This window comes from Arvicola amphibius, chromosome 6 (assembly GCF_903992535.2).
Source record: "Arvicola amphibius chromosome 6, mArvAmp1.2, whole genome shotgun sequence".
Lineage (NCBI taxonomy): Eukaryota > Metazoa > Chordata > Mammalia > Rodentia > Cricetidae > Arvicola > Arvicola amphibius.
Genome location: NC_052052.2, coordinates 52,490,850 through 52,506,544, shown reverse-complemented (window position 1 = coordinate 52,506,544; position 15,695 = coordinate 52,490,850). Strand labels below are relative to the sequence as shown.

The following is a 15,695-nucleotide window of genomic DNA, read 5'->3' as shown; positions in this document are numbered from 1 at the left end:
TACATGTAGGCAAAACACTCATTAAAAAAAAACAACAAATCTTTAAAAGCTTAGTTTAAAAACTATCTTTAAAAACTATATTTAAGCAGAATAAAACAGTGTTTACCAGGGTAAGGAGAAAACGGGGTATAGGTCAAAGTGCACAAAGCTGTAGTCATACAGAACGACCTAGTCTAGAGAGCTAATGCAAGATATGAGGACTACAGCTAAAGCAATATACACAGGAAGTTTACTGAGCTAGATTTTAGATGTTGTTACAAAACACAAAAACCAACCATGCAGGGTGATAGATAGGCTTATTTGCTTGCCTAGTATTCATTTCATAGTGGATCAAAACACTGTGATTACACCTTACATACAAGTAAAATGATGCTTGGACATTACCAAAAACATTACATTTTCTATATATACTTATATGGTAATGTAATTTCTCTTTCAATTAGTAGTATAAATTAAGCTAACAGATTTTCTAATTAGATTGTTTAGTAAAATTCCTGGAGTAAATTCTACATGATGAGCAGTGTAATTACTCACTTGACACTGCTGGATTCTACCTGTTAGTATTTCTATTTGCTTACACCTGTAAACCTATACTCACAAGCTAAAATGGCTTAAAATTTAAAGGATGCTTCCCTCGCACTACTTATAAGATTTTGGATATTAAGAATATGCAGAAATCATAAGGTAAACTGAAAATCTTTTCATCTTTTTCAAGATACTATATGTACAGATATCTGTCTATGTGTAGTAAGAGTTGGCAGTTATTAAGCATTTCATTTGCTGTAAACACACTAAATATGTCGACTCATCTAAGGAGCAGTGCAGGTGTGAATGCATCCGTCTTGTTTTGGTGCTTCTTCAACAAAACTTCTTCACTTTCCAATTTCTCCTACATCAATCTCCATGTTTTCAATTCTGTGGGGAGCTACTTGCATTTTGCAAGAAAAGCATATATTTAATAGTTTCACGGTAGTATATACAATGCCACATGTGAATTATAATTTGTTTTAAGCTCATATACCTATGGGGCGTACCCCTGCTCTCTGATCTTAACTGTTCTTCTCTTACTTCCTTCAGATCTTCTCTACAGTATGGCCTTTACAAAGACAGAGTTCACGAAAGGCTAAAGTTCTGGGTGCTTTCTATCTCTTTACTTTTGACCTTTTGCCTTTGCTGTCTCATTTTCTCAATGACCTTTTAGTTTGTTACTTTTCTTAGCAATGTGAAGAAAGTTCTTAGACTAATCATAAGCTTTTTTCTCTCATGTCCAAATGTTCCCTTTACACTGGGCAGTGTGGTGCTAGGAACAGATGTCATTCTCAGCTTGCCGCTTGCTAGATTTGGTAAAGATGAGGTACAACAGGAAGACTCAGAGTCAAGGGTAAAGTTGACTCTTCCTCTGCTGTTTAGTCTGGTAGCAGTAAGAGCTGCTTGGCTCAACTTCTGTGGGCACCCTCAGCCTAACCATGCCCTGGAAGAAAGCAGCACCAATTAGAAGTTCCCCTACTCAATTCTACCCCCCCGCAATTTACTCTAGTGTCTTCAGTGTATTGACTTGCTTCTTAATATCAGAACACAGATTAGATCAGCACCCATTCTAAAAACCTCACTGTCCTTTTAGGACCTCTTTTTATCACTAAATGAGGTTAAGTCTGAATCACTGTTGAGTAAGGCCTCAACAAACGAATTTAGCCCACAAGATCTTCTCTCATTATTCCTCCCTCTAGGGTCTTAAGGCAAACTTTTAACTCCAAACATGTAGTTTTTTGTTTTTCCCAATAGATCCATGATAGGTCTCCTAAAACTGTGAGTTAACATATTTTTACATTTTTCTGTAGCATTCTGCATTTATCCGCCCATCCTGCCTGTTTAGGACAATGATTCAGTTCCCAGTCATGACCAATCTTTTTATCACTCATCCGACTGAGTTACGAGACACAGAATAGCGTTACTTCCCAAAATTACATCTGTACTCTAACTGTATTTCTCGAGCAGTCCTATTATCTTGTTAAAGCTTTATTTCCTGTATTCTATTAACTTGGTGCTCAATAGAAGTTACTGAGTTCCTTTCAGTCTTTTTCTCTGCACGCAGCCTGGTCATACAATGAGCATTCACTAAAGTGAAAAACAGAAGGTCATAGGACTTGGGAAGTTAAAGCACCAAATATGCCAAGCTGACTCTTCTGCTGAAGCCTGGAAAAAGGTTTACATGAATCTACCTAGTAGTTCACTTCCCCTCAGATGAACAGAGCTCAATTGACCCTTGAAGTACAAAGAAAAATCCAAAAGGATACTATCAGCAAAGGCCTCTTAAGCTGCCTTTGCAAGCTTTGAGAAAAGGAAAACCTGTCTTTATTCTGTGCCTCCAATTTTGCTCAGCAGCAGCAAATGAAATGCCCTGCCTTCATTCTGTCTGAAAACCTTAGTTTCCTGTCTTAGGTCTACAGGTTTGCTGATGTAGGTTATTCTGCTCCAAGAAGTGGGAGGAAAGAAGTCAGCAGCAGGAGCTAAAGCTGGTTCTCTCCAAACCCCCTCCCTCTCCCAGCACCTTCACTTCACACTCCAAGATGTGTCCTCATTCGCAACTAAGAGGTTAAAAGACAATTCTGGGGGGTGAGTAGTCTCTTTCAACATACGAGTCCCCAATATTGGACTCAGGCTATCAGACTTGATAGCAGTGCCGTGCCCAGTGATTCATTTCACTGGCCCTACGTCATTCTTAGTAATCAAATCTGGCATCTCAGCTACTTAAGAAAGAGGCTGAGGCATGGGGTCAGAACTACTGAGTCCTGGAGCTCTTGCATCCTAGAGAGATAGATGACTGAGTGGTTAAAAGTGCATACTGTTCTTCCAGAGGACTTGGATTTGGATCCAGCAACCACATCAGGCAGCCTGTAACTCTAGTTCTAGGGCACTTGACACCCTCTCCTGACCTCCACAGATACCCATACACATATGACACACACACACAGCAGACAGATACATACACAAGCACAAATGCACACACAAATGAAAATAAATCTAGAAAAAAGCCATTCAAGAAACAAATAATAAAAGTAAAAGCTAGTATTAACCAGTAATTTCAAAGAACTCAATCATCTGGCACGTACCAGCACCACTACTAACAGCAATGACAATGTGTGAAGTACAGGTGACATGTCCCTTATCTACTGCTGAATCAGTAGAATTCCAGACTCACAGGGTCTATATTTAGTAACAGCTGTATACCAATTTGCCTGATGAAGATCCCTAAACTAAATAAACATCTCAAACCAGAAATTAAACCATTTTTGAGTGTCAACATACAAATCATGAAGTTCTAGAGCCTGGATTTAAGAGCTCTGGGCTAGAGATGTTCAGCCTCTGTTTGCAACTGCTTTGTCTACCTGACAGAACATGACAAAAGTTCACGTGACCTGTCTGATCATACAGTGGGTTCTTGAGGACACTGCCTTTGTATCTATGTAAAACTTTCTTCATCATCATAATCCAAAAGTTAGATACTGAATTTTGTTGTTGTGGTTCTAGGGGCTAAACCCCAGGGTCTAGCAAGAACTCGACCACTGAGCTAAAATCCATAGCTAGTCCTTGTTCTAACTTTCTTGGTTGTTTTGTTTTGTTTTGTTTTTAATGTATATGGGTGTTTTCCCTGCCTGTGTCTCTGGCCACTATATGTAAGACTAGTACTATGCAGGCTAGAGGAAGATGTTGAACCCCTTGAAGCTGGGATTCAAACCCAAGTGGTACCGTGGTGTGAATGTAATTGGCCCTCACAGTCTCACAGGGAGTGGTACTATTAGTAGGTGAGGCTTTACTGGAGTGGGTGTGGCCTTGTTGGAGGAAGTGTGTCACTGTGGTGGCAGGCTTTGAGGTTTCCTATGCTCAGGATACCACCCACTGTTCCAGTCAACTTCCTATTGCATGAAAGATACAGAACTCTCAGCTACTACCCAGCACCACATTTGCCTGAATGCTGCCGTACTCTCACGATAATGGGCTAAACCTCTGAAACCATAATGGAGCCACCAATTACATGATTTCCTTCATAAGAGCTGTTGTGGTCATGCTTTCTATTCACAGCAATAAAATCCCTAATTAAGACACCAAGTCTTCTAGAAGACTTTTCATCCCCATGTTGTAATTTTAAAAGAACCGAATTTCTATTCTAATTGAGCAACCACTAAATGGCTTCCACACTAAAAAGAAAAAAAAAGTAGCAATATTGCTTAGGTGTGAGACAGTAAAGCATTAAATACTTAAAAAATGGAGGGAAATGAATAACGGGAAAATAAAAGCAATCAAGCAAAAACTCAATTCAAGTTTCCAAAAGTAACATCAAGAAAAAAATAATTAATTTAAGAAATTGAGGGCTAGGGATATACCTTGGTGGGACAATGATCCCTAGCATGTGTGAGGTTCGGGTTCAATTCCTGGAATTAAAATTATAAGAAAAATGAGGAAAGGACAGAAGGGGAGAGAGGAGGAGGGAAAGAAGGGGAAGTGGAGAAGAAACTTAAAGGTACTAAAAAGGAGCAGGTCTGGTAAATATTTAAACTAAATAAACTGAATAATGTACACTTCTGTATTATATAAGGGTTAGCACTGTTTGTAAAGAAAAGCTACTAAAATGACTTATTTAAAATGCAAACATCTGCCAGGTGGCGGTAGTGCACGCCTTTAATCCCAGCACTCAGGAGGCAGAGGCAGGCAGATCTCTGTGAGTTCAAGGCCACCCTGGGTCTACAAAGTGAATTCCAGGACAGCCAGAGCTATACAGAGAAACCCTGTCTTGAAAAAGCAAAACAAAACAAAATTTATTTTTCTTAGATTTATTTTTGAGTGCTTTGCCTACATGTAAGCACACCACATAACGCCTGGTGCCCAAGGAGGTAAGGAGTGGGCATCAGGTTCCATGGAGTTGAAATTAAGGATGGTTATGAGGAACAATGGGGGTGCTGGGAATTGAACTGGGGTCCTCTAGAAGAGCAACTAGTGCTTTTAACTGCTGAGCCAATTCCTCAGCCCCTCTCTACACTTTTAATGTGAAACTGTCCCTCTGAGTTATACTTACTCAATAATATGCTATTAAACATGGAAAACTCTAGACTTCAGCTTAAACATGTAGTACTTTTTCATGCACTTACTCATGCTTTGCCCGCTGACAGTGGTTCTCAAAATCTCAAGTACTTTTTATCATCACAATATTCCAATTATATATATATATATATATATATATATTTACAGTGTACACATATAAATAAATGTACATGTAAAAATAAATAGTTCAAAAACTTTTATACACATATATATGTATATAAAGGTTCTCATACACACCCCCACACACACACCCTTAGAAAAACAATCATAATCATCAAAGAGAGGCTGGAGAGATGGTTCAGCAGCTAAGAGCACTTCCTATTCTTCCAGAGGATCCAAGTTGGGCTCCCAGCATCCACTTCCGGCAGCTCACAACCAATTTCCTCCTGCTCCAGGAGATCTGATGCCCTCCTCTAGCCTCCCCACCAACATGTGACAATACACTCATACAAGCACACACACATTATTTTTTTTTTAGTCAGGGATCATCAAAAAATAACAAATTTAAAAATGAAAATGAAAGTGTTTGTGTTTTAACTTACTGACTGATTAAATCGGATGCCACCTTACAGCCATCATCTGCCTCCTCTTCCATATCAGAGTCCAAACCATTGTCACCTTATAAAAAAAAATGAGCTACTGAAAACATGTTTATAAAATGGTTTTATAATTCAAAAATAGTGCTATCTTTAAGATATACAAGTTTAAGAAGTTATAAAATATTTTTCTATTACTTGTATTTGTTAAGATTGATTGTACCTATTTTTTATATGTCTGTGTGACTAGGTACATGTGTGCAAGTGCCCACACAGGACAGAGTGGCATGACAGATGGTTATAAATTACATTGTGGCCGCAGGAAACCCCACTCAGATACTACAGAAGAGCAACAAGTACGCTTAACCCTAAACAATTTTTCCAGTCTCCAGTGTTATATTTAAAATTGATTTTTTTCATTTGTCTTCCCTTTATCACAAACATACAAAAACATGTATTACAGAATTAGAAACTACATACATATATATGCACATATTTCCAGAATCACACATTCATTTTTGCTATTGGTGGTGGTGGTGGCGGCGGTGGTGATGGGGTGTGTGTGTGTGTGTGTGTGTACATATGTATGCAAAAGTCAGATGATATCAGATCCCCTGGGGATGGAGTCACAGGGGAGTTGTAGGCAGTTGTGAGCCACCTGGTGTTGTTATTCTAATCCAAACTCCAATCTTAACTACTGATCAATCTCTCCACCCTATTACTTCACATTTAAAAAAAAGTAAGTTAGAAAAAAAATCAGTCTCTGTAAATGGAAAATATCGGCTTCTTGTTTCTTCTGTGATGCAAATAAGAAAATCCTCTCAAAGGTCTAAATCAAACCAAAAAAAGAAAAAAATAAATTGAAACTTCAAAATTCTAAAAGTTATCAAAGAATGATCGTAGTTTGGGAGACAAAAATACTGAAAAAATTACAAACAACTCTAATATTGCATTTGGGTCTTACTGAAACAGGAGAAATATGCAATAGTTCATTTCATTATAGGTTATTAAGACCACAAAACAAAAAATATCTTAATTATTCTAAAGAAAATGCAACTTCTTGGTGATTTTTTACAGCACTTCTCATTTTTTTAAAATTTCATTTTATTATAGAGAACAAACATGGCCTTATCTACATATTGTTTGGGGAAAACTATATACCAAATTTGGGGTTTTTTAGAAATTATATTCTGATATATAAGTTATATTTTTTAGAATAAACAGAAGTAAAGATATTCTTGTGTGATTCCTCAATAATGAAATTAAAGTCACATTCAAGCAAGAGAAAGAAAACCTCAATATTTATGCAGAGAACCAATTAATAAGTTTTCAGAATGTAGAAATATTCATTCTTACCCTCAAGAATCTTCAAGATTTTTTTTTCAGACAGGAGCTCTAATTGTTCCTGGCATAGTTTTTTAATTTCTTCTACTGAACAGTTCTAAAGAAAATGACATTTAAAAAAAATTGCATTTATGTACTATAGCTCCAATATAAACTGGAAAACTGCAATTATAAGAAAAAAATCCAATTAGCAAATCTTATAATCAAACAAATTAAAGCCTCAAGAATATTCATATAAAATTTTTTATGGGATGAAATCTGAAAAGTTGTCAGTTTACATGAATATTTCAGAGATTTGAAAGAATATATAAAGTCACATTGATCAGAAGGAAAAACTGACAAGTCAGTCTTCCAAATCCCCTTAATTGCAGACTACTCTATCTTAGGTAATTCTTACAGCATTGCAAATCTTCAGGGAGTGACTAGATGAGATATTTGTCCTTACAATTTGCTTGGGCTTCCTATAATCACAAAATCGGAATACCACATATTTCCCTAAAGTTTTCAGAAAAGCATACGTGAGAATACCTATAAACCTGATGAAACACAAGCTACTACAAACTATGTTGCAACGGTTACACAGCAGCATGCTATTTTTAAGCACTGGAAAGATACTATTATAACTCCAATTAGTACATTACTGAGAAAGAATAGCATCATTTCCATGGGGTCAATAAATGTCTTGCCTAAACATTTTTCTTTAAAAAAAAGAAATGCTTGAACATAAAAGGCCATTTAAGGTTCTCCAAATTCTCTCTCCCAAGTAGCTTGTTTTAGATCAGAGCATCCAGTCACACACTACCCTCAGTGAAATGACTGCGACACAGAAGGTTCTGTCTCCACGTGTGTGCAGCCCACAGAGCAGCCGAGTACCTTGAGCACATCAGGAAGCATCTTCTGTAACTTCTTCTCCCCTATTATACAGAAGCACTGCTGCAGCATTTCTCTTTTGTCTGACATATAGAAACTAACTGGTTTTAATGAGACAGTCAGATCCAGTCCACCTTCTTCAACATCACTGTGCTCTGTCAAGAATAATTCTTTCTCCAGAGTAGGCAAAAGACGCTTGGTTTCCTATAAGTAAAGAAATAGGAATTATTAAATGACACTATTTAAAATACTCTAAAGCGTTATGCATGACACCATCTATTGTCATTGAATTATCCTTCACTAAACACTAAATTCCTTTTGTTTACACATTATATGCCTAAAATCAGAAGAGAAAACTTAGTTGTTCATCACTCCTTAATTTTACTCTCCACACTGCAGTTAACACAAGAAGTTGTAATAACAGAAAAACATATTTCAGAAAACACAAATGAAAATATACTCCATGGGGACTATTTTCTAAAATTTTAGACTTCAAGAATTAGGAGATTTCTTCAGGGACCTTTTATCCAAAAGCTATAAAGACTTTGTCATTCTACTTAAATTCATATAATGAAATAAAACAGCAGCAAATGTTACAAACCACAATTACCAAACCTTATTCCAACCACAAGCTATCATTTTTAAACTGTTGTATGATTTAATCATATTCAAAAGATTCAAACAGTTTCAATAATTTAAGACATTTCTGACATTTATACTTCCTGCCATCCATAACTACTCAGTATTTCCAAATCGACTTCCAAAAATCTTCCATAATCTTTCCTAGATTCTAACAGCCATGGAGCTGGCTTCCCCACATTCAGTATGAGACGTCAGTTACAGGATGAATTTTATAGAATGAGTCCTTATTCATCCTATTTTAAAACCATTAAGTGATTCCATGCTGTTCTTGTGATACTATGTTCCACCTGGCCCTTGGTGCTCATATTTTTGTGTTCCCAGCACAAGGACCTTCTCTAGATTACTCAAATTACAAACCTCCTTCCCTCAGCTCATAGAGGCAGGACTTTTGTGTATCTTTTGTCTAAGATTGCCTTTCCTCCCTCCTTCCCCTACACTACACCATATCACATTATTAACAAGTGAAGATGGAAGTTCATATGGGAAAGCACAAAAGATCTATAATAATTTTTATTTTTCAATTTAAAATTTTGTCTGCTATCAGTTTATGATGTGTGAGCATTATACTCACACATGGAGGTCAAAGGACAACTTCTAGAATAGATTTGCTCCTTCCACAGTAGTTTCAAGGATGGAACTCAGATGTAAAGGCTTGTGCAGTACCACTGAGCAATCTCACTAGCTCTTAAAATTTCTTTTATAAGAATGTTTCTTAGGGTAGGCAAGATGATGGCCATCTTTAACTGTAGCTCTAGAGAAGGCAAGGCAGATAGACCTCTGTGAGTTCAATACCAGTCTGGCCTACACAATGAGTTCCAGGATGGTGAGGGATATATAGTGAGGTCCTGACTGAAAACAAACAAAACCAATTAAGCCTGTAAAGTCCTGCCAATGGTCAAGTTCTAATAGGCACATAAGAAAAGTATTATAAACTACTATGCAATATATAAAAATTTCCCAGCTCAATCCACAACAAAAAATAAAACTATAGGCTAGTCTAATTAGGATTTATTACCCCGGCACTCCAGAGGCAAGTGTATCTTTGTGAGTTAGAGGCCAGCCTGGTCTAAGTAGTATCTTGACAGCCAGTGCTACATAGAGAGACTCTGTCTAAAAAAATAAACAAAAATATCTATCCCAAAGTAAAAATACTTCATATTACATATAAATCCAACACACCAAACAGGGCTTATTCTAAGACAGTACATACACTTACTATCAACTATCTTACCAGTACTTAAACAACAAAATTACACTAACTGATACAATCACATAAACAGCATGTCAGGAAGCCACATGATAAAAACAGACCCATGAAACCAGCTGAAATTTCACTAACCTGACCAAAGTCACCTTTCGCAAGCTATCACAAATATACTTACTGGTACATTTGAACTGTTCCCACTAGAGCTGGGTGTGTAGCTCGGTGCTAGAGCAGTTGTCTATCAGACTCAAGGCCCTGGGTCTGGTACAGAAGGCAAGGAAGAAGAGAGGAAGGGGCAAATCTAACTTTAAAAACAAAATGGGAAGAGAATGCCCATTGTCTCTGCTACTATCCAGCACTGTATTAGGTTCTGATGATACAAAATGACTAGCAAAGAAAATAACACTAAAAAAGAAAAAAGTTCAGTGTGAACAGAAATATTACAGAAGGCCATTAAGAGCCAACAGTGTGACCAGGTAGAAGAAAATCATATAGACAGTTGCACCCACAAGTCCCAATTTAAAATTGTAATGTTAAAATGTATGAGGCTGGAGAGATGGCTCAGCAGTTAAGAGAGCTTGCTGCTCTTCCAAAGGACGGAAGCTCAGTTTCCAGCACCTACAATGGTCTTAAAATCACCTATATATAGCTCCAATAGATCTTAGGCCCTCTTCTGTCCTCTCTGGGCACCTGCATGCATGTGGTACACACTCAAATGGGAGGCATACACAACACACACACACACACACACACTTTTTAAAAAATCTTTAAAAAACTATGAGAAGAGTCAGCAAGGTGGCTCAGCATGTAGGAGTGCTTGCTGCCATCCTGACAACCTGAGCTCAGTCCTTGGAATCCATGAATTCTAGAGAACTAACACCCGCAAATTGTCCTCCAACTCCACAGTAGCTGTGGCACACACACACATACACAAAATAAACATGAAAGTTGTTAAGTAGTATAAAAAAATTTTATAAATTTTAAGATCTTCCAAAACACAAAATTCAGAAGGCAAAAGAAATCAGCTCTGGCTACAAAGAAATCAAAGGCTCCTGAACACCTTAAACAAAGTTGTAGCATTTCCTTTACATGCTACACAAAAGGTTAATATAAACACAAGTGAGACTTCTCAGTGAAAGACCTAATAAAAGAAAAAAAAAACAGGCCTGCTTGTGAGTTTGAGGCCAGTCTGTTCTACAAAATCCAGATCAGTAGGGACTAGACAATAAGATCCTGTGTTAAAAAAAAAAAAGTAATATTCACTTGGTCCATTAGTCTGAGGACAGCTCTCTAAAAGAGAAAAGACAGATGAAGGTGTGGCACACACCTGTAATGCCAGCGATCCAAGGACAAAGGCAAGAGGAAGGGCATCATAAGATTGAGTCCAGAGCGTCCAGACAGCAAGTTCTAGGCTAGTCAAGGCTACACAGTGAGGGTGGAGTGTTAGGAAGATAACATACACTAGTGAAGATCTGCAAAGAATCGTGAGCACGAAGCAATTCGTCAGTATATCATATGTTGCCAGGAAGCAAAGCAAGGGAATTCATCGCTTTTTAAAACTCTATACTTTTGACATTGCAATTTCACTTCTCTAAGAGCTCTATGCCTATATAAGTCTTGCACAAGATCCATGAACAACGTCCAGTTTGGTATTTTATGTAAAAACCAAGAACACTAAAAACCTAGATATTAATCAATAAAGGTATGTGGATACTGGGGAGTCCCTAAAACATAGGAAGTATGGAAGGAACCCCGTTCAACGTGGGCCTATTATCCAGTTATGTAGGTGCAGCATAGAAATAGAAGGTATGCATAGCAAGTGACAGTACGAAGGGCTTTCAGTTTCTGCTTTTACTTCTGTTTTCGATAACTTTTAAGAAAACCTTGGTGCTATAGTAAGTTACAAACTACTGTTTGAAATGGTGGTCTCGCGACAGGTAGATGATGCATAAAAAACATCTTTTGGGTCCAGGTGTTGAATTCAAACGTTAAGAAATATGAAATGCTTGCAATTGTGACTGTGGGTAAAACTCCCAAACTTGGGTCTCCGTTCTTTGTGTTTTTCATGTGTGATGTGAAAATAATCAGAATCCGTTAAAACGGTAAGGTATGATCGATCAGTGCTTACACCGGCATTTGTAACTAGTTCCCATCCCACGGCAAAACCACGAGTGAAAAGAGCCACGAAAGTTTAATAGGGAAGGGGTACTGGGCAGTAAATCAAGAAACTTGGACGTTCAAAACACCGGGACGGGTTCAACCGGACGCAGAATCGAACCGGCGGCCCGGGGGAGCCCGGCACTAACAATGAGCTCCTGTGCGCGCCCGCGCGGCTCCACAGCCCGGCTCTTCGGAAGAGGCCGCGGCTCCGGGGGACAGCGCGAGGCGAGGCACGCACCTGCTGCACGGAGCCCGAGACGCTGGAGGACGAGTCGGTGCTCCTCCGCTTTCGGCGCTCGCTCCGTTCCGCGCCGCCCGCCACACTCGCCCCGCCGCCGCTGCCGCCGCTGCCTCCGCCACCACCCGCGCCCCCGCAGCAGCCGCCGCTCCCGCAGCTGCCCGCGGTACCGCCCAGGTCCGGGGCCGCGAGCGCAGCGGCCGCCTCCTGCCCGCTCCGCTTGCGCCGCTTCTCCCGGGAAGACTTCTTCCCCGTCATGGTACCCGCGCCGCAAGCATCGGCGACAGCCGGCCGTCTCTGCAGCAACGGAACACCGCTTCCGTAGCGGCCGGCTGGGCTGGCGCAGGCTTGACGTAACTTCCGGTGTCGGCGCGTTGGGCGGTGTGTCGTTTCTGGAGGACGGAGGCGGACCGCCGTACCAATGCTGAGGTGGGCTTGCGTTTTGGGGGTGACGTGTGAGCCAATGGGGCTGTTTGTTTTTCTTCAACCTCTGCGAAGATCCGAAAGTCGAGGTTTTCAAGAGCTCTTTTTAGTGTCTCTCAGCTTACAGATACGTCCCTGAGTAATTTTCCCGTTGCCTCCAAGTTTCACGCGTGATACCAACAACGATGTAACAATAAAAAGAATTTCAGGGGGGAAAAATGTTTTCTCTCACTACGACCTCATTTGGGCATTTTTTTAAAGTGTACTTTAAAGATTTGTTCAAGAATAGCGGTCTTGCGTTACCGTGTCTTCTCATTAATACTAACTTCGAGGCATGATTCCATGTTAGTTTTAAAGAAATGTGGGGGCGGGGAGAGTAAAACGTTTAAAAAGAAAGGCTCTGGCTGTGGTATTGCAGTGTTATCAATGTGAGCTCAAGAATTTATTAGAGTCAAGAAACTGACCACCTGTGGAGGTGAGTTCTGGCTGCCTCAGTGGAAGTTCCTCTAATGGCCTAGGGAGAGGGGCTACTTTGTTTCTCTTACTGACGAGTTGTCTAGTCAAACCTGCAGCTCTTGGCAAAGCTACTCTGCATCTAGACTAAATGGAACTAGACTATAAACACACAACTTGGGAAGTCTGAATTTGAATAGGTTTGTGAATTTGATTTTGTTGTGACTGTGACATAAAAGCCACAACCCTCCTCTTAAAGGTCACTCACTATTTTGAGTGACCATGGCCTGAGGATTAGGTTACTCCAAACTTCATGTTCCAACTTTTTTTTTAATAGTTTCACAGAACAAAGATAAATCAAGGCAAGTTTAAAAATACATTACTGGGGCCTGGAGAGATAGTTCAGGGATTAAGAGCACTAGCTGCGGCCGGGCGGTGGTGGCGCACGCCTTTAATCCCAGCACTCGGGAGGCAGAGGCAGGCGGATCTCTGAGTTCGAGGCCAGCCTGGTCTACAAGAGCTAGCTCCAGGACAGGCTCTAGAAACTACAGGGAAACCCTGTCTCGAAAAAACCAAAAAAAAAAAAAAAAAAGAGCACTAGCTGCTCTTCCAGAGGACCCAGGGTTCATTTCCCAGCACCCACATGTTACTCTCTGTAACTCCAATTCCAGGGAACCTCACAGCCTCACACAGACATACATGCAGGCAAAACATCAATGCATATAAGAATAAATCTTAAACAAATAAAATACATTAGTGAGTACACCCAAGAGACAGATACAGTGATATATTGGTGGGGGGCTACTGGGATTAAAGGTGTGTGTCATTGCTGCCTGGTCTGTCTGTAAGGCTGGCCAGTGTGGTTGTTTTACTTTTCTGATCATCAGACAAGCTTTATTTATTAAAAATACAAATGAGGCCGGGCGGTGGTGGCGCACGCCTTTAATCCCAGCCCTCGGGAGGCAGAGGCAGGCGGATCTCTGAGTTCGACGCCAGCCTGGTCTACAAGAGCTAGTTCCAGGACAGGCTCTAGAAACTACAGGGAAACCCTGTCTCGAAAAAACAAAACAAACAAACAAAAAAAAACAAAAAAACAAAAAAACCTTTAGCCGGGCGGTGGTGGCGCACGCCTTTAATCCCAGCACTCGGGAGGCAGAGGCAGGCGGATCTCTGTGAGTTCGAGACCAGCCTGGTCTACAAGAGCTAGGTCCAGGACAGGCTCTAGAAACTACAGGGAAACCCTGTCTCGAAAAATAAAAAAAAAAAAAAATACAAATGAAATGCCCCTACAAACCTCAAAAGACCACATAGTCTATAACAGTCTCAAACTTATTTAAAAGACTAAAGTTCAAGTCTCTTCTGAGATTCATGCAATCTGTAATCTTCTATAAAAACAAAATAAAAAAGCAGATCACATATGAGATTACCTGGCGCAAGAGAGAAGGAAACACATACACGCAACAAACCTCCTTAGGAGTTTATTGGGGGGGGGGGGGGGCGTGTACATGCCTGGTGAGGTCGGTGTGCAAAGATAGAGAGCTGAAGATGGCATGTCCAGCTTTTAAAGGCCACCTAGTGCATGTGCACAGGGGGATGACGTGGCTGCATCAAACGCATATGATGGAGCTCATGCATGCATACAAGGGCTCACACAACTGCATCATATGTAGATGATGCAACCATGCTGCACGTGGGTCATGCAGGATCCTTTAAGATTCCCAGGGCCATTAGGCACTTCTGCCTGAGGGCTTGTCTGCACATGCGTGGCCCTGGAACCCAGAAGTGTCAGCCATGTTGTGTGGCTGAATCATCAGAACATACTTCCAACAAATAATGGCAAAGGATGTAGGGAAGAGAGCCTCTTGAGGAAACACTAGACCAAAGCAAGACCAAAAACCAGCTGCGCAAACTCCCAACTCTGCATCTCCATGTCTGACACCAAAGTATTCTTCAGGTCGCCAACTCTTTTCAGATTTGTTGACTTAAAGACACCTCTCTCTTGGGCAGTTGCACTCCCTGTTAGTGGCTCCCCTCAGCAAGTATCCATGGCTCTGGCATCTTCAACATCTTGAACTCTCCAAGGCAATCCAGGCCTCAACTTCACAGCTGCACACAATGACCCCTCTGAACCTCCATACAGGGAAACCCCTGCCACACACCTGGCCCTAGTGGATTTCCTTAGTCACAGAGGGAGATTCCATAACTTCTTTCTTCTATCCTTGACTCTAAAATTGGAAACACGTGACGTGGCCTAATCTGCTAAATTCTTCTCTTCTCAGAACTAGAACATGATCACCTAGTTCAGTTACATCTTTGCCAGCTTTCTGTGTTTGATAGTTTCCTTCACTGGCTAATTTTGGCTGTCCTGAAACTGGATCTGTAGACCAGGCTGGCCTCAAACTCAGAGATCAGCCTTTGCCTTGCCACACCTGACTCAAATTTTTTTCTTTAATTCCTTTCACAAGTTGGGAGCTTAGTTGGGTGGGAATTGCCCTAAGGTCACCACTCCCTTTATTTCATTTCTTAATCTGTTTATCTCCTTGAACACAGGATTTAGCTCCATTCTATTTCCTAGTGCTCCTATTGTCCTCAAATTATACATTTTGCATTTTTTTCTTTCTTAGTTTGCTCCTTTTCATTATAAATCTTCATTAAAAGTCAGGTGGTGGCGGTGCAAATATTTAATCCCAGTACTTGACAGGCAGAGGCAGGTAGATCTCTATGATTT

General features: G+C 40.3%; 1 protein-coding gene across 1 annotated transcript in view; it reads right to left on the bottom strand.

Annotated features, from left to right (window-relative positions):
* The window catches only part of Caap1 (caspase activity and apoptosis inhibitor 1), a 54,530-nt gene extending 42,181 nt beyond the window's left edge, over positions 1-12,349 (bottom strand). Inside the window, exons 1-4 of the mRNA XM_038335286.1 lie at positions 12,092-12,349; positions 7,851-8,051; positions 6,990-7,074; positions 5,640-5,715 (exon numbers count right to left, since the gene is read on the bottom strand). Coding sequence (XP_038191214.1) covers positions 5,640-5,715; positions 6,990-7,074; positions 7,851-8,051; positions 12,092-12,349 — 620 coding nt within the window. The remainder of the gene's footprint in view (positions 1-5,639; positions 5,716-6,989; positions 7,075-7,850; positions 8,052-12,091) is intronic.
* Between the last annotated feature and the right edge of the window lie 3,346 nt (positions 12,350-15,695).